At 36.9% G+C, this 22,998-nt stretch overlaps 2 protein-coding genes across 8 annotated transcripts in view; one reads left to right on the top strand and one right to left on the bottom strand.

Annotated features, from left to right (window-relative positions):
- ccdc180 (coiled-coil domain containing 180) overlaps window positions 1-22,998 on the top strand; it is a 25,011-nt gene continuing 2,013 nt past the window's right edge. Inside the window, exons 1-39 of one of the 4 annotated variants that reach the window (XM_041242917.1) lie at window positions 1-90; window positions 576-665; window positions 1,090-1,280; window positions 1,796-1,884; window positions 2,204-2,313; window positions 2,521-2,649; window positions 2,775-2,885; window positions 3,039-3,134; window positions 3,964-4,127; window positions 4,432-4,551; window positions 4,668-4,747; window positions 5,105-5,193; window positions 5,570-5,692; window positions 5,997-6,170; window positions 6,532-6,647; window positions 6,954-7,080; window positions 7,260-7,305; window positions 8,871-9,043; window positions 9,220-9,252; window positions 9,801-9,961; window positions 10,141-10,316; window positions 10,631-10,811; window positions 11,081-11,227; window positions 12,009-12,153; window positions 12,269-12,385; window positions 12,839-12,937; window positions 13,165-13,251; window positions 13,677-13,861; window positions 13,955-14,016; window positions 14,157-14,274; window positions 14,559-14,636; window positions 15,082-15,148; window positions 15,474-15,618; window positions 16,360-16,520; window positions 16,725-16,862; window positions 18,222-18,333; window positions 18,601-18,706; window positions 18,947-19,088; window positions 19,341-19,514. In XM_041242917.1, the coding sequence (XP_041098851.1) occupies window positions 606-665; window positions 1,090-1,280; window positions 1,796-1,884; window positions 2,204-2,313; window positions 2,521-2,649; window positions 2,775-2,885; window positions 3,039-3,134; window positions 3,964-4,127; window positions 4,432-4,551; window positions 4,668-4,747; window positions 5,105-5,193; window positions 5,570-5,692; window positions 5,997-6,170; window positions 6,532-6,647; window positions 6,954-7,080; window positions 7,260-7,305; window positions 8,871-9,043; window positions 9,220-9,252; window positions 9,801-9,961; window positions 10,141-10,316; window positions 10,631-10,811; window positions 11,081-11,227; window positions 12,009-12,153; window positions 12,269-12,385; window positions 12,839-12,937; window positions 13,165-13,251; window positions 13,677-13,861; window positions 13,955-14,016; window positions 14,157-14,274; window positions 14,559-14,636; window positions 15,082-15,148; window positions 15,474-15,618; window positions 16,360-16,520; window positions 16,725-16,862; window positions 18,222-18,333; window positions 18,601-18,706; window positions 18,947-19,088; window positions 19,341-19,472 (4,590 nt within the window). In that variant the 5' untranslated portion in view covers window positions 1-90; window positions 576-605 and the 3' untranslated portion in view covers window positions 19,473-19,514. Of the gene's footprint in view, window positions 91-564; window positions 666-1,089; window positions 1,281-1,795; window positions 1,885-2,203; window positions 2,314-2,520; window positions 2,650-2,774; window positions 2,886-3,038; window positions 3,135-3,963; window positions 4,128-4,431; window positions 4,552-4,667; window positions 4,748-5,104; window positions 5,194-5,569; window positions 5,693-5,996; window positions 6,171-6,531; window positions 6,648-6,953; window positions 7,081-7,259; window positions 7,306-8,870; window positions 9,044-9,219; window positions 9,253-9,800; window positions 9,962-10,140; window positions 10,317-10,630; window positions 10,812-11,080; window positions 11,228-12,008; window positions 12,154-12,268; window positions 12,386-12,838; window positions 12,938-13,164; window positions 13,252-13,676; window positions 13,862-13,954; window positions 14,017-14,156; window positions 14,275-14,558; window positions 14,637-15,081; window positions 15,149-15,473; window positions 15,619-16,359; window positions 16,521-16,724; window positions 16,863-18,221; window positions 18,334-18,600; window positions 18,707-18,946; window positions 19,089-19,340; window positions 19,515-22,998 lie in introns of those variants that run through there. The other 3 variants (XM_041242918.1, XM_041242919.1, XM_041242916.1) reach the window with 3 other exon arrangements.
- Window positions 22,614-22,998, bottom strand: part of LOC121309756 (guanine nucleotide exchange factor VAV2-like) — a 6,282-nt gene continuing 5,897 nt past the window's right edge. For 3 of the 4 annotated variants that reach the window (XM_041242923.1, XM_041242924.1, XM_041242925.1), the window contains 2 exons: window positions 22,792-22,946; window positions 22,614-22,703 (listed from right to left, as the gene is read on the bottom strand). In XM_041242923.1, coding sequence (XP_041098857.1) covers window positions 22,656-22,703; window positions 22,792-22,946 — 203 coding nt within the window. In that variant the 3' untranslated portion in view covers window positions 22,614-22,655. Of the gene's footprint in view, window positions 22,704-22,791; window positions 22,947-22,998 lie in introns of those variants that run through there. The other variant, XM_041242926.1, reaches the window with a different exon arrangement.

The following is a 22,998-nucleotide window of genomic DNA, read 5'->3' on the forward strand; positions in this document are numbered from 1 at the left end:
GTCATAGTAACACAAGAACGCAGTTGTGGACAAGCAGCTGTAAAAATGGAGCGACTATTGATTTGAGTAGATTTGTGAAGTTCCTAGAAGGTAAGTAATACTAGTTCACTAATATATAATATTCACTATTGTGAACTTATGATGTATTTGTTTGAATTGTAACTCGTAGGCATTGCCACTGTATTATCGAACTGGTGTAACAACGAACTGGCAGTATGATGTGCTTCAAAAAACAAACAGAACAGAACAAAAAAGAAGTTTCCGCATCCAACGTTTGTGTTAGATTTCTATTATCACTATTACCTAGGTGAACACGGCTAATAAAATGTACCGTATTTTAAACCAGAAATACGATTTACAAAACACCGTGGAAACATTAGTATGGGTGTGCCTAAATAAATAAATAAGATTGTAAGTTAGATACATTGTCAGTGTTAATTCAGTCCACTTTATGAATAACACCTAACGATATTTAAGTGCACTAGAATTGGTTGTACCTATATCTCTCCAAACCTGCGCTGTTGTTTTATGCTGATGTACCCCGTTGCTTATATAAAGCTGCATTGAGATCCTAGGGTCCAGTTGGTTACTGCTTCATTACCAGAATGGGAGACGTACATGTGGTCCGCAGTGGAAAGGTCTACAGACAGATCTTTGATGCTGAGGTACGGTTCTAGATACGTGTTTATTTTCACAGATTGCGATTCGCGCTTTCTAATGTTACTTTATTTAAAGTATAGAAGGTTCGTGTTAGTCTAGGACTGTGAAACCAACACTTGGTGTCTGTTAAGTGGAGGGTTTTATTATGTAAATTGCACTTAGGATACAGTCACCTTTACAGTCTGATTACTATATTTAAAATAATCTAATAGTGAACAATATAGGAGGGTATTGTGTACCATACAAAATAATATCCACTCTGTTGGACCCTCTGACCTATTAAATTGGAATAATTGAACAGTATAATTCATTTTAATGATGACCGTAACACCTGATACAGACTATCAAATGCAAGCCATTTGATACAAAGAATTGTACATGATTGTGTCCGATCCATATAAGGTTCTACTATATGTATTATTTGCATAGATGCAGCTGGTCAAGGCTCTGGGCGAGGCTCGCAGTAAATCTTTCCCATATGGAGTCTCCCTGGACAGTGGGAAGATTCCCCTGGTCCGGGATCTCGACGCTGCGGCTGGGGGGATTCTTTCACAGCGGCAGAGGCAGTGGGTGCAGGAAATGCCGAACAATACAGCTACTGAAAATCCAGTGCTGCACAGGTAGTGTGAAACAGCTCACCTGACTGACCTTGAAAAAGGGCGCTCGTTAAATGTCCTTTGATTGTGTAATGAACGCTGTTTTATAAAGAGGAGGTTGCCTGGCAAGACCTGTTACAAACCTTATGCTAATTCACAATGCATATAGCTCTGTTCTGAGTTGAGCTGTGAAGCTGACTGTCACTGAAGCTCTGTTCTGAGTTGAGCTGTGAAGCTGACAGTCACTGAAGCTCTGTTCTGAGTTGAGCTGTGAAGCTGACAGTCACTGAAGCTCTGTTCTGAGTTGAGCTGTGAAGCTGACCGTCACTGAAGCTCTGTTCTGAGTTGAGCTGTGAAGCTGACAGTCACTGAAGCTCTGTTCTGAGTTGAGCTGTGAAGCTGACAGTCACTGAAGCTCTGTTCTGAGTTGAGCTGTGAAGCTGACAGTCACTGAAGCTCTGTTCTGAGTTGAGCTGTGAAGCTGACCGTCACTGAAGCTCTGTTCTGAGTTGAGCATCGCTTCTGTTCTGCAATTTCAGAGAAGAGGTTTTATCAGCCTTGAGACGAGCAAAGGAAAGTGAAGACGTGATTGCAGCACGGGAGGTCAGGGGTCTTTCTGATCCTGTCGGTAAATATAACTGACTTGTCTATCAACACTGTGTGTCTGTATAGGAGTGTCACTGACATCTCAGGATCTATTGGACCTGTTACTTGAGTTTTGATCCGTCTTGAATGGAGTTTGTTTTAGCTTGTCTGTCATAATTCTGCTTTTTGAGATGCACTAGTTTTATCAGTTTTGAGAGCATATGAACTTCTCTACAATTAAATATAAGTGACCTGTAAATATTTGCATGTACCAGACACTGTTGAGAGAAAATGTTTTTTTTTATTTTAAAGTAATGTAGAAATGCTGTCGTCTTTAATTTTTTTTTCTTTCTTTAACACAGTTGCTGAGAAACCGAAGTCAGGTATTATTCAGCGGCTGTCCCTGAGTAAGCAGCAGAGACACGAGGATGCAGTGTCAAACCTACAGCAGGAACTCATTCTGCTGAGTGAGGTAGGCACTGTAGGAACATTCAAGGTTAATGATGTACATACAGTAGCTTACAGATGTTTACACATGATTACACATTATTATTATTATTATTATTATTGTCATATTTCTCCTTGTTTACGTAAAGTAAAGAACAGATCCTAAACCGACTGATTTATTTATAATTACTAACTTAAGTCGCATGGAATCGTTTGTTCTGAATTTCTAAAGGATTTTGAACCCCTGTTTATGGAAGCTGGAGAAGCACTGCTGGACAGGCTGTCAGAATCTGATGGTGAGATCCAGCAAGTGTTCCAGAAGATTGAAAGTGACTCTGATCTGGAAAGTTTCACTCTCGAGGTAACTGTAGCTCAGTTAAATAAAAAAAAAATATATAAATAATATGTATATATTTATTTGTTAAAATACATGCTGTCTTTCTGTTTCTTTCAAGTGTGGTATGTTTAACATGAACTACGTTACAGGGGCTTCATAATTTATGGGACTGTATTACCCATATATCACTCGAGAGAAGAAAATGGATCAAAGATCTGGATGAGACATATATCAGTTATGAGTCTAAGAGAGCTGCAATGGTAAGATTTGAACACAAAAAGGAAAGACATACAAAAATAATCATTAGACTTGCACAGTGGTAGCACTTTTTTTAATAAAGTAGTAACTTAATCAAATTCCTTTTACTTACTGTTTGTGTTAATCCCCATTTTAATGTTTTTGTCACTGTACAGATTGGAAACGTACTGAAAGCATACACTGGGACGCTAGAGAAAATCTCATATCTGATGCCATCTGATGTTTACCGGTTTATTGATAAAGAATCTATGGTAAGAATGAAAACAAAAAATACTTTAAAATGATAGCACATTATAAGGCCTTACTGTACTTTGTTATTAATTAGTCATTTAGCAGATGCTTTTATCCAGAGTGACTTACAGAGACTAGGGGGTGAACTACGCATCAGCAACTGCTGCAGAGTCACCTTACAATAGGACCTCAGTTTCTCATCTAATCTGAAGGACAGAGCACAAGGAGGTTAATGACTTGCTCAGGGTCACACACAGTGGCTGAGCAGGGATTTGAACTGGGGACCTCCTGGTATCAAGACCTTTTCTTTAACCAGTCCTAGTAAAACCAAGAATGGATCAAATTGCTATGCAATGGGAGTCTTATTTCCATTCCTGTTACTTCACTTTGTGTATAAATAAAATTAAAACCCACATCTTGAATCTTACATGTTGAAGTAGTTTGTTCTTTTATGTGGCTTTATAGAATGCATACTGAACTTCACTACTATATATCAAATAAGTAAACACTAATTACATTCATGCTGCATGTATTTCTTGATTGAATACACATGCTGCTGTTGTACAAGTCTTTTATTATATACAGAAGGTACTATGGAGTGTGGTTAAATTGTCTACACGTTATGTTCTGTATGATGCATTGTGCTACCATACTTCAGGAATATTTCAATACTGTACATTAACTTGCATGTAAACCTTGTGATTGATAATAATCAAAGTCATAGTATCAGGAGCTTGTCCCTATTGATGTGTTATATTCTGTTTGGGAAATTTCAACCTGGTGATATTAACAAGTGTTATACAGTATTAAGCAGGTTTGACTGTAGTAATGATTTTGAGGTTTTTACAGATGATAAACCAGGCGCTCCTGGCCAATCGGAGAGCAGTGGGGAAGCTCTATGTGAATCTCATGGAGCGAGACTTGAAGAGGGAGCTCTCGGAGCGGAGGAGATGGAAGGAGAGGCTGCAGGACTGGAAGAATATCAAGAGACAAGCTGCAGTGGTGAAATTCAAGTAAGAGGAGTTTCATTTACCTGTGGAACTGGCTTCGGAGCCATGAAAATACAGCAAAGTGCACTGTCTGTAGCTCGGAGCATTTATAACTTTGTATTCTACCTAAATGGAGACGCATTCTTTAACAAGAGAAATCTCTAATACTGTAGGTAATGCTTCACATTTTAAAGCACGGAATTGATCGTAAATGTGTGCTATGCAGATATGTGTTTTATAAAGCATATTGTAGGCTTGTGCTGGGTGGTTGGGAGGTGCTGCTGGCACATTGTAAAAGTTATTTCTTTTCTCTGCTTAATTCTTTTAGCAATTTTATGAGCAGCATACAGAACCATGAGCCTGAGGCTGTGCAAAGGGAACTTGACTTGATGAGGAAAACACAGGAATTAATGAGTGAAAGACGAATGAAGATTCTGCTGTCTCTAAGGTTAGAATGAATGTACGCTACATAGAGCACAGTAGCTGAAATCATTTAGACTAAAAAGTCAACCCCTACCACAGTCTTTCTTGTTGAACGGTAATCATTCTGCTTTTTGCTTGCAGTGATATTTCACCTCCTCAGTGCACTAAGTCAATGGCTTCAGAATGGAATTCAGCCCTGTCAGCAATAAATGAACAAATAGGTAAGAATCTGAAACATTGGCTTCCGTAACAAAACTACGACTCATGAGTTGTTTAAATAATAAACAAACAACAACTTGGGAGAGTTTCCAAACTATCAGACTTATTTTTATTAATCAGAACTTTAAAGTAGGGCACATCATTGCTACAGTTAATGCAGTCTGTTTTATTCAAGTAAGAATTTGGATTTTTAGTAGATTTAAGATGTTTATTTAATTGATGGTAGAACATTTTTTTCAATTGTATACATTTTACTATATTAATAGATGTATTGATATAATTAGACTGCATGTAAAATGTGGTTAGTTAAGTTGTATTCATTAAAAAATCTCATGTTTGCTATCATTTATTCATTTCAGATGCAATGCATATTGATTATATGAAAAGAATTCACTCTCACTTTGAAAGTCTGTGGCAGGACTGCTTGGAAGAGGTTGAGAAATTCAAGGTAAGCAGACCTCTTATGGAATTGCTTGGGTTTACAAATGTAAATTTATTCTGTTACCCACCTGACTTGCATGTTAAGCACTATAAGTTTACTTACTGTGTTGCATGCAATAGAAGCTCATCCTAAATGGGGTTATTTCGCATACTATTAAACAGAGGAAACCAACAGGACAGGAAACCAAGTACTTCCTTCATAAAATTGTGGCATGATAAATGGGCTACACCTAAAGTATAGAAAACAATAAAATTAACGTTAAAAGAATAAAGTACTTATGCAATAGGTGTTCTGTTACTTGTATACTGTGTGTTTGTGTGTGTTTTACCCCTTTAATGCCCAAGATAATGTTGGTTTCACCAGTACCTCTGATTCTGTGCAGGAAGAGATGCTGAGCAATCATGTGTTGTCTGAGAATGACATCCAGTACATTGTGAACAATGAACTCCTTCAGCTGGTTGGGAGCTGTCAGCGCCAACGAGAGGAAGAATTGGAAGCCATGGAAGTGAGTGAACCAGAATAAATTGATACTAAGCAGTCTTTTGTTCATGATCTTCATGCAGAATAAAATATTGATTGATGAATCCTTATTCCTGGCATGAAATACAGTGGGTACATACTTTATACACAGTTACCAGTGGGTGTAGGATATAGTAATCTTGTTATTGTAGGAATATCTGGTAGTTGTTATTTTTAATCGATAAAGAATTGCACATAATTTCCTGTTTTTAAAACGTAATTTTAGAAAATGAACACAATACTTTTGCGTCTTAAACGTGGTGTTTTTCCTCCTTGATTTGCTGCTGCAGAAAGAATTTGAGGTGTTGGCCAACACTACCCGTGATCAGAGTAAAGAACTGCTTAAGTTTGCTCGAGGGGCTGCTGACCTGTGGGAACTGCACAGTGCAGGGCTGGCGAGAAAGGAACATCTTTTTCAAAACAAACTGGATGAGATCCGTGTCTGGCATGACCAGGAGAACCAGGTGAGGCTCATTGAGCAAGCTGCGGGTTGAACCTTGCTGAATACAGTGTTCTAGGTCCGGTATTAGGCAGCCAAAGGTGATTTTGTAGTGGCTTGGAATGATCTTCAGATAGATATATACATGTGTTGAGAGATCTAGTGTTGATGCTGTTAATACCGGCTGTCATTTTTGTAGTCTGGTTGGTCATTAAAATATAGTGACTGTGTTGTTAAGCAGATGCAGTGCTTGATCTATGGAAACTAAATCTCTGAATTCAACAGTTTTAATTTTTATCTACACAGCCAGAAAATGTTACTACTACTACTGCTGTATTCAGTGCATTATTTAATATTGATATTAATCATTCTTGTTTCCTCTCCAGGCAAAGGAAGCCAGCCTGGATATTCTGATGGACAAACTGAGGCAGGAGAGCACAGAGGAGACTTTGAAGAGCGCTATGGAGAAGACCTTTTGCTATCTGGATGAAATCAAAACAAGGTAATCCATTTTATGTATTATGTAAAAATAGGTGAATGTTATCAGTACTCTGTATTTTACTTTAAAAATATCTACTTATCAATTATCCTTTTTCCTGCTATAGTAGTGCTAAAAAAATAACTTGGTTCTAAAAGTAGAGAAATGATTCAAAGATAATTAATTTATTGTAACATAAGAAGCCATTGATCCAGCTTATTGAGTACTAACACTTACTGGTGCAATGCTAATGTCGAACGAAATGATTATTAGACTTCAATTCCTTGTTTTTAATGGAGAAATGTTTCTTATATGTGTTTTTTGTTCCAGCTATCTAAATTTCCACCAGAAACAGGTAGATGCAGTGGAGTCGTACCCTGCAATGGTAAAGGAGGAACTGCTGGAGTACTGCACAGCAGTCAGTGGTTACTTCAATGTGAGGGAGATCTTTAAGCAGGTGAGGGGCTCTGTCACTTGTGTTTAGAATGGTTTGCTCTACTATGTGTTAGGCATGCCTGTGCAGTGTACTGAACTAGACTATAGTGGTGGTTCCAGTAATACTGATCGTAGCTTCTCATTTTGTACCAGTCCTGCTTAACGTTGACAAGCCTTTAAATATTTTCTCTCGTCCTTCAGGAAGAAAAAAGTACCCCAACAAGTAGCTCAACCTCAGAAAATCTAGGTGAGGATTTGTTATTGTTAAATGAATACACTGCAGAGGGATTGGTTTTTCCAGCCAAATCAGTTGACCAGTTATCTGTTTTTAACATTGTTTTACACAAACCTTGATCAGATTTGTTGAGGCTGCTTGAAATTCTTAGAACACGTTTCCCATTTCAAATACACTATTCGCATAAACCAGGGACCTATGTGGTAAACATCTCCTTTATTTAATATTCTGTGGTGGAACTGGATGGTGGAACACCTGGTCATCTAACCACTTAGGCATACATAGAGATCCCAGTCTAAGAATTCTGCTGTTTTCAGATTGTATATGTCAGAGGTGGCCAAACCGTGGCTCGTGAGTGGGCAGTTCAAGCACGGCTCCTGGTGAAATGCTGGGAGACGCACGCTTTGCGGCTCGAATGAACTGAAGAAAGAGAATAATAGCGAGTAAAAAAGAGAGAAAGTAAAAATGAATAGTTTATCATTTTGTTCTCTGATCCATTCATGTCTATATTCTTCAATCTGTCCTCAAGGGCGCTGGAACTATGGGTGCTGGGGGTACGGCAGCATCCCTGACTTTGCATGGCTTCCATCATATACAGGGGTTACAGTTTTGGTCAATGGCTTTCAGCACCCCCACTTTAAAAACTGTTCCAGTGCCACTGTCTGTCCTTCTCTCTCTCTTCTTTCTTTGATCCTGCATGTTCACTGCAAGGACATTTCGTCACTTAGGACCGTCAACACCGTGCGCTGGCGCATGCATATTGCGATCATCTGCAATGACCTCAAAACGGGCTTCCTAGCAACAAGGATTAATAGTCAGAGAAATATAATATGACAGGTAAAACTAAATGTACGTAATAAAGAATAATTTAATGAATTTACAAACTTTTTTCTAGGCATGTCAAAAACAAAACAAAAAAAGTGACTCACGCATGCGTAGTTTGTGTAAATAGCTCAGATTTCTAGGTTGCACAGATTTTCAGAACACCTATTGTGCAGCTGAAAGTCAGTTTCATAATTTTGAATAAAGTGCTTGTTTGTTTAGTGGAGACAGTGGCATTGAGTAAACCCTCCACGAGTAATAAACAAAAGTATGAGGATGAAAACTAAGACTAAGTCGGAATATATTTTATTTAAAGTACGTAATACATACAGTATTATCAGAAATAATGGAAACATTTATTAAAAGTGTTAACTTATAATAAACTATAATAAAAACATCACGCAGAAACTGTAAGGCTGTGCAGTGATATCCCTTGTTCTTGTGTATTTTGATGCCATCAAGAGATAACAATTACTGCACAGAGGTAAGTGCAAGATTCCGTTATAATGTTCGAGAGAATTAAAAAAAAAAAAAAAAAAAAAGAAAATGTTTAAAACAGTATTAGCATTAGAAATACTAGCATTTTTTGTGTCTTTGTCTTGTGGCTCTTGACCATATGAAAACACTGGTGTGCTGCTGTTAGGGTCAGGAAGTTTGGCCACCCTTGGTATGTGTGTCTCTAAATGGTACACTTCTTTGACTGTGATAAAACAGCGTGTTTGAGCTTTTTCTACTAGACTATTCTGTTGCTTGAGATGCAGGAGTAAAACTGGAGAAGCACAAAAGACGAAGTACCTCAGCAGCAATTCAAGATGTACTTTCACAAGACAAAAAGAGAAGCACCACAACTGCAGTACCGAGTGGCTCGCTTCCAAAACAAGGAAACACGCTGCCCCCAAAAAAAGACGCCCCTCTCATGGATCAGAAGGTAAGAAATGAACAATAAATTGATAAATCTGTTATTCAGCATGACCGCTCGGTTTCTGCTGTATTTCTAATTGAATAGATTTGATATTGATAGATTGCGAATGCGTATTCTTACCGTTTACTTATGTAATGTTGACCTTTTTCCTATTATTGTTATTTCTTTTTATTTGTGTTTAGAGAAGGAAAATGGAGAGTGAAATCAGTATTAAGGTCTGTTTGTGTGATTTCCGTATATATTATTGCTAATATGGTTACTGATAATGTTGCTGAGACAGCAATGCCAGGCTATAAGATACATCCTCTGTGCAGTGATTAAAATTTAGATGTGTGCATTATATGTTTTAAAAGCATAAATAAAATTAAAGTAAAACAAAAAAGTTTGGTTTACTCAAGAAAAAGGTTTATTCGTGGTCCGTAAAATACCCTGGTAGAGGCAAATCCAGTTTAAATACTGGCGTCTGCACTGTAGTATCACATTGACTCGACTTCCTATGAGCACATCCCAAACCCTAATGCATTTCAGCCCTGTAAGTCCACAGTAACCTTGCCTTACAAGCTAGCCAATTTGTACCCATTACATGTCATTTAGATAAAACTTGCATCTGTTTAAAATGTGACACTTTAAAATGGTTATTTAGAGATATGTATACAGTTTATAAAAGAATAATAATTTGTGCAAGACAGTATATCCAATAAGCGTAATAGGATCCCAAAAAGTTGTAGTAAATTTTATTTTAATGTACTTTTTTTTTTCTTAGGATGATTTCCAAACCACAGTGTTCACCACATCCAGCGGGAACTCTTACACTTTGACATGCCCTGAAGATGTTATGTGTGAATATCCTTATCAGGGCAAACCACCTCCTTATGTAGAAAAAGTCATGCTGACAAGTAGTTTACTTTCAGATCTGATAAGAAGGTAATTATGTGTAAATCATTACAAGAAGGGTATACAGCCATATGAGTCTGTCCTATATAATACTAAGGTTTTGTTTAGAGTTAAAAGGTTATGCTACCTTATATGTATTGTACCTCCAAGCATGTAATTTAGAGGTACAGTATGTTACACGTGAGATGCTTTTTCTCTCCTATTTGCAGAACTAGACAGGAGTTCTTTGAACACATGGAGCATTGGTTTGACAAAGCGATGTCCAACTCCATGAATATTGTTGCTGCCAAAAAAGATGAGCTGAAATCCGAACTAGAGCTTCGATACCATCTTCATCAGCCGAGGGCTCAAAGAATCGAGATGGACATCCACAATGTTAGAGCTGGTAAGATAGCCACACACACCCAAAAATACTTGAATGTTCGGGTGATCGTTTTTACAGGTTGGGTTGTGATCGTTGCTATAAAGATGTAAAACATTTTTAAAAAAATGCAAGGAATAAACAGTAATTTTGCATGAAACTAAATATTACAGCCAGCAACATAGAATTGAAAAAAGCAACTCGGACATCAGATGTCACAGAACCTGATTAGCAAAATGTGTTTAGTCAGAGTAATAGTCAACCAATAATTGAATCATTTTTGTTATTCATCCCCAGTCCATAACTTTTTTTTTTTTTTTTTTTTTTTTACCCTGCAGCTGAACTGGTGCTCCATAGAGAACGAGTGGACAGGCACTGTACAGGGGTCATTGAGGGTTTGAACAATGTGAAGACTGAGCTTGTCACACTCCACGCTGAACAAAAGAAACTGACGGAGGGCTTCCGGAAGTACATCTACGATATGGAAGACGTCTTTGTAAATGCTACCAAGTCTGAATGGTGAGTGGCACTTGCAGATCTAACCCCCTAATCTTCATCCTCTACTGATCTTATAATGCATTTCTATATATGAGCACGAATTCAGGAGCATAATTAATATTTCAAAACTACCTTTTGGAACCATTTCAAGGATCTGAACACCCACCGGATAGATTCAGCCTCTCCTCATTCGGACCTTCCTCTCAGTGTGGCTGGGGGCATGCAGTAATAATGTGGCTCACAATGTTTTGTTTCTTCTAATCTGCTTTGATATTTTTCTTCTTCTCCAGGCTAGCTTCACTTTGCGACTCTCTGCACACTGATTTAGACAAGCACATGAGTATCATCAGGGCATCTTTGCGACAGTTCAGAGAGAAACAGGAGACTACGCTGGGAAAACTGAGAGACTCCAATGCAGAGTTTATCAAATCAATTAGGTATATACATTTTTATGTATTGTGCTTTCTATTTGGACAAAAACAAAAAGTTTAATTTAAACCAACAAAGAAAATGTTAGATAACCAATTGAAGTCAATTTTCAACTACTTGACTGACATACTGTATAACAGGAAAATTTGGCCGGGAATTTATTTTGGCTTAAACAATATATTAAAATAAATTAGTTCTGCATATAAAAATGAGTTGATTTTGCCATTGCTTGCTAGTCTGTTAGCTAGTTTTACATTGAAAGCATTTTTGTTTCAGCTTTATTGTTAAAGTTTTCACACATGGCAGTACTGTGATCATTCCACTGTGTTATATTAGTAAACCAGAGCTACGTTTTAAAACAGAGTTAGCAAATGCCTATCGTTAAAGTGTCCTGCAGCTACTAATCCTTTCCAATTACTGCTATCTTAAAATTAAGGTCTATATAACAATAATGCTGTAACTCATTTTTAGAAGACGTTTGTTCTTATCTAAGTTGCTGCAGTGGCATTGTAGTTACTGTAAATGAGATACTCTTTTAGAAGACAGATTTAATTAATTAAACATGTTTTTTTTAATTAAAAGTAGAAATACAAGACATCTTTGAACTTGCAAGGTGAAAAACGGCAATTAAAAAATGTCAAAATCTACCAAGGTAGCAAATACGCCGAATTTAATACCAGCCAAAATTTCCTGTTATACGGTATCAGTTTAGCACGAACTAATTAGGCATGCTTTGTCTATTTTTAGGAAGCAAATGTCATTTGCTTTTTTTTTAAATTTTTTTTTTAGGTTATTTTCTGAAGGAGGAAATTTTACACCTGATGAATTTGAAGTATTCCGAAAACGTCTGGATAAAATATCAGGCCGAATCGACAGTACAGAAGAGTTTGTGATGTTAGAACTGGAGGGAATGGAGTCAAAACGTCTTGGGCAGGTACAGGCACTTTACTAGTGGACAGCTTTAAAGACATATTTCATTTTCTAATTCTAGCGATTTATCAAAAGATTACTTGAGCAAAAGGGTTTATTTTTTTATTTTTATTTTTAAGGCGACCGAGGTGGTCCATAAATTTGAAGATAAATTCCACAACCTGACAGTGGATCTGAACTTCATTGAAAAAATCCAACGATTTCTGATAAACACACAAGTCAAGATAAAATTGGAGGTAAAAAAATTATATTTATTTACCCACTGGGAAATGGTCATGAACCTTAACGGCAACATTCATCATTTGCATTCAGTCACACGCTACATAAATATCAAGTACAGGTACATAATCCACCTGGAGACACATAAAACAACAAGAAGATTTCAACCCTTTAATCACAGTCCGTCCGCACTCATGCTGTACATGCTTTTAAATTAAAATGTTACGTTTACTTATCGACTGTAACAGCCTGTGAATCTGTTGATCCACTAAATGATCAGTATTCAAAAATGAGCACAAAAACATGGGAAGAGTTAATGTTCAGACTGTAATTAAGACAATAGTGGTCAGACTAAACCAATTTTATACAGCATACAGTTTCTGTTTGACTTGCGGTTGGACTGATGAGTGCCTTAGGTAGTCCAAGAATAGTGCAACACTTTGAAATCAGTCTTTGTATCTGGATTACAGGTGACAAAGAGTAACTTTCAGGCAGAAACTCTAAGCAGCTACCTGGAACAGTTCCAGGAGAAGATAGATGCATGTGCCAAGCCAAGGGTTGACAAGGAGGTGAGTTAAACTTTTCACTGTCAATTGGCATTCACAGATCACCACACACCATCCCAAAATTGAAAAAAAAGACCACTCTTTTGGTTACAAAATACATATTTCAAAGCAGACTTTGAGAAACAAATGGTCTCATTTGAAAGCAAAATTAAAATGTACACTATTTTATATATATTTTAAAATAAATATATATATATTTTTTGCAAAGGTTGTTTTTGGTTTCTTAACAGACAGTAACTCCCGATGAGCTTTACAGTTTTACCCAGATGATCATGGAAGAATTCAAGAAAAGGAGCACTTATCTTAACTGCTTGCTGGTCAGTAAATCAGTGTAGTTTCCAGGGACAATGGGCCCTGACTGTTATGTTGGTAAGATGGGTGGATGACAATACTGCTTAGCATATACAAAGGCATGGTCCAAAAAAGTGCTATAATGGTCTTTTCATAGTAGAGAGTGTTCATTATTACTGTAATATATTACACATTATCTTTATTATTATTTTTTAGATTAATGAAAGTTTTTTTTTTTTTATATAAAGAATTTTACTTTGCTACTATTTTAAAAAGCAGGGCAAGTGACTGTTGTAGAATTAAATGTTTTGATTGACAGACAGAACTAACTCAAGCTCTAAAACACAGTTTCATAGTAACAGAGAATCTCACACTAAGATGAAAACATATAAAGTTAGACCACTGTTTCTGTGCAAGTCTTTGTCATTGTGGTTTGTGTTTTGGTACACAGGAGCTCCCCTCCGGATCCAGTGTGCCTGAGATTCCCTTACAAGGGCCCTTTGCTGCAGCCACTCGTTCTGAAAGACAGGAGAGCAAAGCCGGGTCCCAATCCTGTGACAGTCTGCTGCAGCCCAGCAGGATGGGCAAACCTGCTACAGAGGATGTGGCTCTCGGAGTCATCCACAGCATTTTACAGTACGTGAAGCCTGCCCAGATAGTTTAATGCAGTGCTTACCACTGCGTATTACTGAGTTTTAATCACAATCTTCTTTCTTTCTTTTCTATTAGAACTCAGAAATCCAAAGTCTATCTTGAACTTGAAAAAGCACCAGAAGAGAGAAGTCCGTCAGGTATATTTTTCAAGCTATATGGCCAGTCATGAATCTGCATACACTCTCAGGATTCATTGAAGCATCGTTTTATAACATTATTATGGATTGATTTTAGAAATCTGTTTAAATGACTGATGTGATTTATTTTTTTTAAACAGGAGTGCAACTGTCTTCACCGCATTCGCCTAGCACGACTGTTTTGGGCCAGAAGAAATCTCATACCTCCAGCATTAATCTGAAAACTGATATAATTCTTAGGAAAGCCTCATCTACAGGGGCGTCTTTGCGTCAGTGTCGTTAACTATACTGCTTGTATCCAAACAAAAAGTTAAAATAAGAGACATGCCATTGTTCACAAAACACTTCTCCGGCGAATCAGTTACTGCTTGTCATTGCTCACAGGGTAGGATCTTGCACTGTCGTTCAAATACTGCTTTGTACCAAACAAAAAGTAAAATAAGCTGACATGCCATTGTTCACACAAGTGAATCATTTACTGCTTGTCAGCTAAACTTATTTCTAATGTGTGTGTGTGTGTGTTTTTTTTTTTTTTTTTCTAGTGTCAAAAGATTCTCCAAACCAACACGATTTGATAAAAGATTCCAGGTTTTCGGATCCAAGCCTGAAGAAGAGCAGTTGTAAGTTCACTATCAAATGTAGCCAATTGAATTTCAATAGAAAATATATATAATGTATATGTATATGGGACTGTTTTTTATGATCTAAATTCCACCACTTTTTCACTCTATACTAATCCAGCAGGATTCTATCCTGTGGTGATTTCTAGACAATAACTACAGTAAAAAGAAACCCACTGCTCAAAAGACCAATTGAACTATAACCAGTAAAACAATGTTAAGCTTTTCTGTGGTGGCTGTGTGACCTACATGTCATGTGTGTTTTCCCAGCATTTGCAGTCCAGTATGATTGACTGCTATTCATTATATAACCTGTATCCTTCCAATGGGTCCTCATAGTGAACAGGGCCGTGAAGATTAATGCTGACATACATTATTGAAATGCATTTATTAAAACATTTTGAATAATGTGTGTTTTTTTTTAAAAAAAGTATTTATTTTTCAGTCATTTCAAAGGCATTGTATGGAGTATTCTTTGGGAGAGCAATGATGCCCTGCTGTTAGTGGCTGAGGTAAGCATTAATATGTCAATTATAACTGCAATATAAGAAATCACCCTTTCTACACAAGAAAATGCATAGAGTGAGTTAATAAGGCAACTTCTGCAAATAACTAACGCGTTACATTTGAAATATATATATATATATATATATATATATATATATATTTTTTATTTGGCACATATTTCTAAATCAGAAGCATATTGTGTGTGATGCTGTTAATGACACTTCTACCTATTTTTATGTCTGATCATACACCAAAGTATGTGGCTTCTATAGTGATGTAGACATTTTGTTGCATCTTTTATATATCAGCCATACTGTTGATTCTGTGTAGGAATTTTACAAGAAAAAGGAGAAACGGGCCATTACCAGGCCAGAATATATCCAGGAGACCTTTGAGAACTCTGCAGAGATGTTAAACCAGAAACTACTGTCCTATCACTCCCAGGCAGAGGAATATCACAATGTCTGCTTGCAAGGTAACACATGTAGTCAGTGAATTAAAAGCAAATACATCGGCATCTAGAGTTTGTTTCAAAACCTGAGTTAAAGTTAACAAAGGCATGCTTAAAACTGTAGATTGAGTTTGGTTTGCTGATTCAGTACATTGTCGTTGGCAGACCTTCTTTTAGACTGAAACTCCCCTTGTCAGTAATTGTCCAGCTCTACCAAGAACTGTTTACTGGCGACACTCTGCTTATCAACAGAAACATGTCACAACCTGTAAATTTGTTGAACCAGCACAAAGTTGTGCTTACCAATCTGCTAAGAATTTGAATACTGACTGTAAATTAACCCATCTCGTTTTCAGTATAACGGTTTCAAGATTTCTCTTCTGTGTGGGGGGAAAAAAAAAAAAAAAAAAAAAAAAAAAAAAAAAAAAAATCTGGGGTCATACAAAAACATGTAGAATAAATAAAAAAATCTGTTAGTATTTCACAGAAAGGAAAGCATAGCACGGCTGTGGAGGTTGCTTCTAATTATTCTGCAGGTCTTTCCCGCTTTAGTAGGTGGTGTCTGTTTTAAAAAAATGTTAGTAAATGAAAATGAGAGTATTTCATAGCTATGCGACCTCTGTTTCCCTTTTCATTGAAACTAAATGATCCTCAACACTGGATTTAAGGATGTAAAAGCTTAATAATATTCTTCTTTTCATCCAAATATTCACGAAACTGCTCACACAGATATACAAACAAAATGACATGATGTAATGTTTTCAGATTTCAGAGAGCAGTTAAAGCAGTTTGAACAGCAGCTGTACCATGTGCCACCTCTCCTTATTGCTGAACTCACAAAGAAACACCTGGACCAGCTGACGGAGACCACAGCTCAAATCCACCACAGCTTACGTGAGAGACTACAAGAGAGCATCAACAGACAGGTACAGCACAGCTAGCCAGTGAGTTAAGAGTGGAAGTACGGTATTCAACCCTTTCCCTAGAAAGCAGTGGTCCAAGAGCATGCTGGTAGCTGGAGTGTGAAACAAATTCACAAGACTTCATCCCTCCATACAAACCTACTTAAAGGGGAAACAGTGCATTGAAAGTCATTTTCATATTGTTGTCATTATTGTTTATATCTATAGTCTGAGCATTGGGACAGTTTGCGGCCAACGTTGGGTCACCCAGGAAATTTAAATCAACTGGAGAGTCTGTGTAACCTGGAACAAGAGAGACTGAGGGAACATCTGACTGCAGTCGACATCAGCAAAAAGAATCTCCAGGTCAGGGTTTACTTAATATCCCTCTACCAGTACTGTACAGCAGATTACACCCAGGATAGGACCTACCATACATGGCTCAATATACAAACAAACACAGCTTGAAATGATGCAGAGGCAAGCATTAACATTGTACTGTATTTGTAACTATTCCCAAAACCATCATTTGAAATGACTATGGGCTGGTTTCACAAACCCTGGATTACCTGTATCATTAATCATGTATTGCTTTACCCAATATAACATTAGATAGTCCAAGATTAGTGCTAATCAGGGTCTGTGAAACTGACCCTATATATCGAAAAGGTCTTCCACAAAATAAACTAATGATGCCTGAAATAAATAACACACATTCTGCTGTACTGATAAGTGTTTCACTCTGTTGTTTATAAGGTTATTTGATGGGATACCAGGCTTATATTAAAATGAAGGCTGTCAAGCGCATACAAAAATGAATCTGATAGTCTTGGTTTTAATTGCTTATTTAATTGATACAATTATTGCATCTATCTCATTTAAGTGTGTTTTATTACTGCTGCTATTATTATTATTATTATCCAAAAAACAACCCAGTATAAAAACCCTGTTTTATAGTTTTATATATTTTTTTACAATCCAGCATGTGGTGTTAAATTGTTTGAACAAACTGCTAAATCACAATGGAGTCAGTGCATTAAGTACTACTGTATTTACAATGATCATTTTCCTTTACTCGTAAACTGATATTTTTCATCACAGTTTAAATAATAATAATCATTTTTAAATTCTCTTATTAATAACTTGAAATTGCCTAAACAAAACATTCACTGAGTAACAGTTATATTCTCCATAATTGTAAATAATATCATTTAAAAGTAAATGTGGTTATTGAAATAAAGCAAAGCAACACAATGTTAACAGGTCTGCAGTCATTGGCTATACAACAGCACTCATTATAGTATACTACTTGATTCATGGGTTTGCAGAGATCCTGAATTTCTAAGAGTACTCTGTTGAATACCGACAGGTTGTATTGTTGTTGTCTGTAGTAGACAAACTACTAGGAAGTGTATTTTGAGAAGGGAAAGCATGTTTAGCACGCAGGTGGTGGTACAGCAGACTAGATGCACTACTAGATGCATGTTACTGGAACTCACTGACTGTAGATACAAGTAACCGTCTTTCTATCCAATGAACCATCAGAAAGTAAAAAAAAATAAATAAATAAACATTTTTAAAAAAGATCATTAGTTTGCTTTCCACCCCCCAAAAAAAAAAAAAAAAAAAAAAAACCTCTTGAAGATGCCCAGATGTGATGTTTGTTTAGCAGTTCTTGAAATAACGCTGATGTAAACTTACCTCATTTCCGTCTCTCTCCATCAGGACTGTGTGATTAAGCATGCAGAGGACTTTGTGACAGCTCTTGCCTCACTCACCGAAAACATGCTGCTCAAACTGGATGACTTTCTGACGGTCGACGATATTCAAACTGGAAGTAAGTCCAATGCAAGAAACTCCTTTTTACATTATACATGCTTGGAAAGATATAAACAGATACTGCCCAAACAAATTTAATTCTTAGCATTCTCTAGGAGAGATCTGTTAATAAGGTACAGTAGGTCAACTGATTACCAGGAAAAATAGAATAAGGAATAATGTAAAACACATCTAGTTCTTCACTTGTATGAGGTGGGGGGCTAGTTTAAGTAGCTCTAAAATGTTTTCATGTTTATTTTGCTATTTTTTTGTTTTCCCATTTTAGCAGTTGAAGTTACGAAAGCAAAGACGACTTCCCTCATCAGGAGAAAAAAAGCAGGGCTTCCTCTGGAGGACAGAGTGTATATACCATTAACTCAGAGGGGGAGCAGGTAATTAAACAACATTGTGACTACACCAGGGAGATTTACTGTACTGTACAGGACCATGCGTCATCTCCGATCCCCTGCACTTATATGTGATAAGTATTGAAACTGCTTCCAATCAGTGGGAAAGATTTAGTACTTGATGTCATTCTGGACTACATACATTGTTACACTGTACAGACACTGAATGTGTAGCACCTCCAGGGCTAATGCTTGCTGTATATATTTAATTTTGTATTATCTCAGAACTTGGCCAGGGATCCTATACTATGAGACGAGAGCCAACATAAATGACGAAAAGCTCACCAGAGAAACGGCTTCCATTAAAACAGCCAAGACGACGCTGGGCCATGTATCAGCAATGGAAGCGAGAGACTCCGCATATCAGGTACGTTACAGTGCACAGTAATGTCAAACAAAGAAATGTTTGCCAAATTGTATTCATTCGTTGTTCTTTCTGTGTCTTGACTGAGTGTTTAAGTTATGGATAAAATACAGTACAGCACGGGTGCTTTAAATACATACAGAGGCTTTACAAAAATTGTACTGCACTATTAAAACCTATTAAATATGAATGAATGGATTGTGAAGGTAATTTATATTTGAATAAGTAAATAAAATAAAATTGCTTTTAATGCAGAAATATCAGAGGGAGTATGAGAAGGAGCTTGCAAGGACAGAGGAAGAGCCAGAAGCCCAGCGGATCAGTGCCACACACCAGGAGACCAGGTGGAAGGAGTCTGTGCTGAAAATCAAACAGCTGTATTCGTGAAGGTGCTGCACGGTCTGTTAACTGAGCACTACAAGAAAGGATGTGAGTCTAAATCTCATTAAACACAACCAGTAACATACAGAACATGTTCTTCTTTGTATTCCCTTAATGTTAAAATGTGTTTATGCATGTATGAAGGCACTGATATGTGGTGACCTCTTTTGTCGACATTTTGACGATGTTGCTGAAAATTCAGCACTTATCATTTGAAATGTAAAACATATTCAAAATAGTTAATGTAATTTTGTGCAGATTGAAAAAAATTAACCAAATACTGGCCTCTCGTTTTCGTTAGCTCCTTACGTTTACCATATACCCCTAGCCACAAAGTTAAATACACTTAATCATAATTTTGCTGAAGCTGGTACATTAGAGAATTCTGGGTTTAATCCACAAATGTAAATTTCCCCACCTTTATGAATTGTAACATTCCTGTGCACGTTCTAATCAGTAGGCTCATTAACTGGCAATTGATGTTGATCCAAAGTAAAGTTCTGTGCCTCAAACGTCACTGATTTAAATACTTGACATCAAGGCATGATGTAAATGCAAGCTCTGTTTCATATGAAATAAATCCTCTCAGGCTGCAAAGTAAGCAAAAAGAATGTTTATTTGCTGTAAAAACCTCAATTGAAAATCTGTCATTCAAAAAGAACACGTAATTTAGGTTTTCAAACATTTTAATGACAAAACTTAAAATATCTATAACCACATGCAATGGGTTACGAATTTACAACCAGCAACTAAACCCCATTTTTTTTCGGAGCATCAAAACAACCCTGTCAGGTACAGGGATTCTCATCTCCTGAACTGGGAAGGTGCATGGAGTAATCATTTTGGGCTTGTCTGCTCAGCTAGTCATCTCTGAGTAATGTGTTCATATTTTCTTGCATTCCACAGCAGGAACAGGTTGCTATAAAATATAAGGTGGTATCCACAAACTCTTTAGCTGTATGCTTCACATGAATATTAATGTATAAATTTAATGTAATTGGAGCACCATAAATTAATTCTCTAAAAGGCTAAACCACAGAAGGACATTTGCACCTTACCGTAAAAAGTCTTGCAACGGCACAAAAGGATTTGGAAAATGGTTTACATTTTTGCTGTAAAAATATTTTGGAATAAAGGAAAATGTGACATTTAATAAATTTTAACCTGAAACAAGTCTAAAATGCTTATTCACTACACCTTTTACTTATAGACTGTCAGGGGAGGGTTATTCATGTTAGTTCAGTGCAAAAAAAAAAAAAAAAATGGAATTTACATAGTATTTCCCCCATTTAAAACAACTGCAGGGTATCCCACAATTAACTGAAATATATACAAGATTTCTGGCACCATACAACATATTTCTCCCCTAAATATTCATGTACATCATTGTGTCATTTGGTCAGAAAATTACACAAAACAATAAAAACGTAAAGACTTTCTTACACCACTGAACAGAAAACGCACACTTGGGTAGGCTGAGTGAGTGGAAGGTATGTATGTATGCAAAAGTCTGAAGTGCAGAAATGAAAAAAAAGTTCTTCTCTGAATTTATTGGTGTTGGAATGTAGCAGACAGCAGCATGTTGTTTTGAAATCGATTTCCCACAGAAAGAATTGTATTATTGTTAATAGAATTAGGAGCTATAGCAATCGTTTCTAAGAAAGACAGCACTGTTTCTTAAGACAATATGAGGGTTAAGTAGCAACACAAATTCCTGAAGTCATGCCAGCCAGCAATATAACAGCATGGCAATATCTTGCTTTTATTTGTTTGAAATGATTTCTAAGGGGGTGAAAGGTTAAGCTGGAGTTTTAGATTGAGATCCAACATGTTGATCCTCACCTCCCACACTACATATACATGTAGGGAAGCCTGCTTCACTTGAGGGAGAGAGGACCCACACATACGCCACGTAACACAACATTTCTGAGATCTGATTGGTTTACGTCATGGGTGGTAAAACTTTGTTTCTTTACTGTGGAGGAGATATATTTTGATACAGTACAATAAAACTAGGACAATGCTCCGTTGTGTGTAAATACATATTACAGCCCAGATGTACTGCTTTGTTTTTTGTAAGTCATTTTATATTGTTAGCTAATCTGCTCGGTATTATCTACTCAAGAAAATCCTTTGGTCAGGGAGGAATATAGCTGACAGTGGTGTAGTGAGATATTTTACTGAGATGGTGTTTGAAGTTAAAAATCAGGGAGATTCCTGGAAATGAGACAGGGATATGGGAAGTGTGCATTGCTTTTGTGGAAATCTATTCCTAATAGACTTGCAAAGACATCTAGACCTTCCACTCACAGCAGACTGAGGATAAAGGATGCAGTACCCTTTGGGTTATCCTGTAGATGATGCCCTGCACCTCAGACAACATTCACTTTAAAGCCGGGGCTTCTACACAGCAAGGACTGCCAGTCATACTGTCCCCTGCCAAATTGTGCAAATTATGTGACAGGGGCCAGACAACTATAGCCATCTCGAAGATTAAGATCAGTTCGCAGCACTTTAAAATGTATTTATTTTTAAAATATCACTGATCAGTACTTTCCTTCCATATAAATCCGGATAGAAGAAGGCTATGCAGTGACTACTAAGGTGTATTTTCTTGGCTAGGTAAGTAGTACAGGTACTGATGTCTTTTTGTTCTAGTGCTGACGTGAAATATAATTTTTTTTTTTTTATCGGGTAAGCAAGCTTAATTTAATATTTTTTTCTAATATAACAAAAATGCTAAATAAATTATGATATATATATTTTTCCTTCCAATACATTTCATTTAATGTGGAGATTGTGCATACCCAGAGACTGAAGCACAAAGACCTGAAGTGGCTCTCTCCCATAGGGATTTTGTGGTTTGTTGATCCTGCTTCACTCTGCAAAGGGGTACTGCATCTTCAAATCCAGTTTTTCCTTTTAGGAAAGCATTTAAAAAATAAAGTAGATTCATATATCTATACCTATATATATATATATATATATATTTACAACCAGAACAGAAGTAGAAATCTTCACTGTCAATAGGCAGCTTAGGCAGGGTTCCAGCAAAGAGTTCCACATAGAAGCTGCTTCCTTTTGAACTCGTGAGAGTTTCACACATCCTGGCTCTTTGACGTCTACAAAGGAATGGCTTTTGTTGAAAAAAGAAAAAAAAAAGTAATGATGTCCAAGCTAATTGTCCAATCATTGCACTCCTTCTTCATCTACGTACGTTGAAGGAAACCAGCCGATCTGTGGAAATGGTAGCAAAGTAGCTTACAAAAGCTATCTTAGATATAAAGGCAATGCACCACTATCTAGTAAAGAAAGAGTTACTCACTCTGCCATTGGCTTCACCCTTCCACCAGCCCTGGTCCCCACCAATCTTACTGTAGATTTTCACAACGTCTCTTTCCCTTAGTGAGAGCTCTCTCATGTCACGAGCTGCAAAATTGTACCTGGCTACAGCTGTGCCGATGACTTTGGGTGTAAACACTGCAGACAGAGAGAAAGGAATTGGACAGTTAAAAGTCTGCTTTCAACTCAA

Source organism: Polyodon spathula, unplaced genomic scaffold (assembly GCF_017654505.1).
Source record: "Polyodon spathula isolate WHYD16114869_AA unplaced genomic scaffold, ASM1765450v1 scaffolds_1438, whole genome shotgun sequence".
Classification (NCBI taxonomy): domain Eukaryota; kingdom Metazoa; phylum Chordata; class Actinopteri; order Acipenseriformes; family Polyodontidae; genus Polyodon; species Polyodon spathula.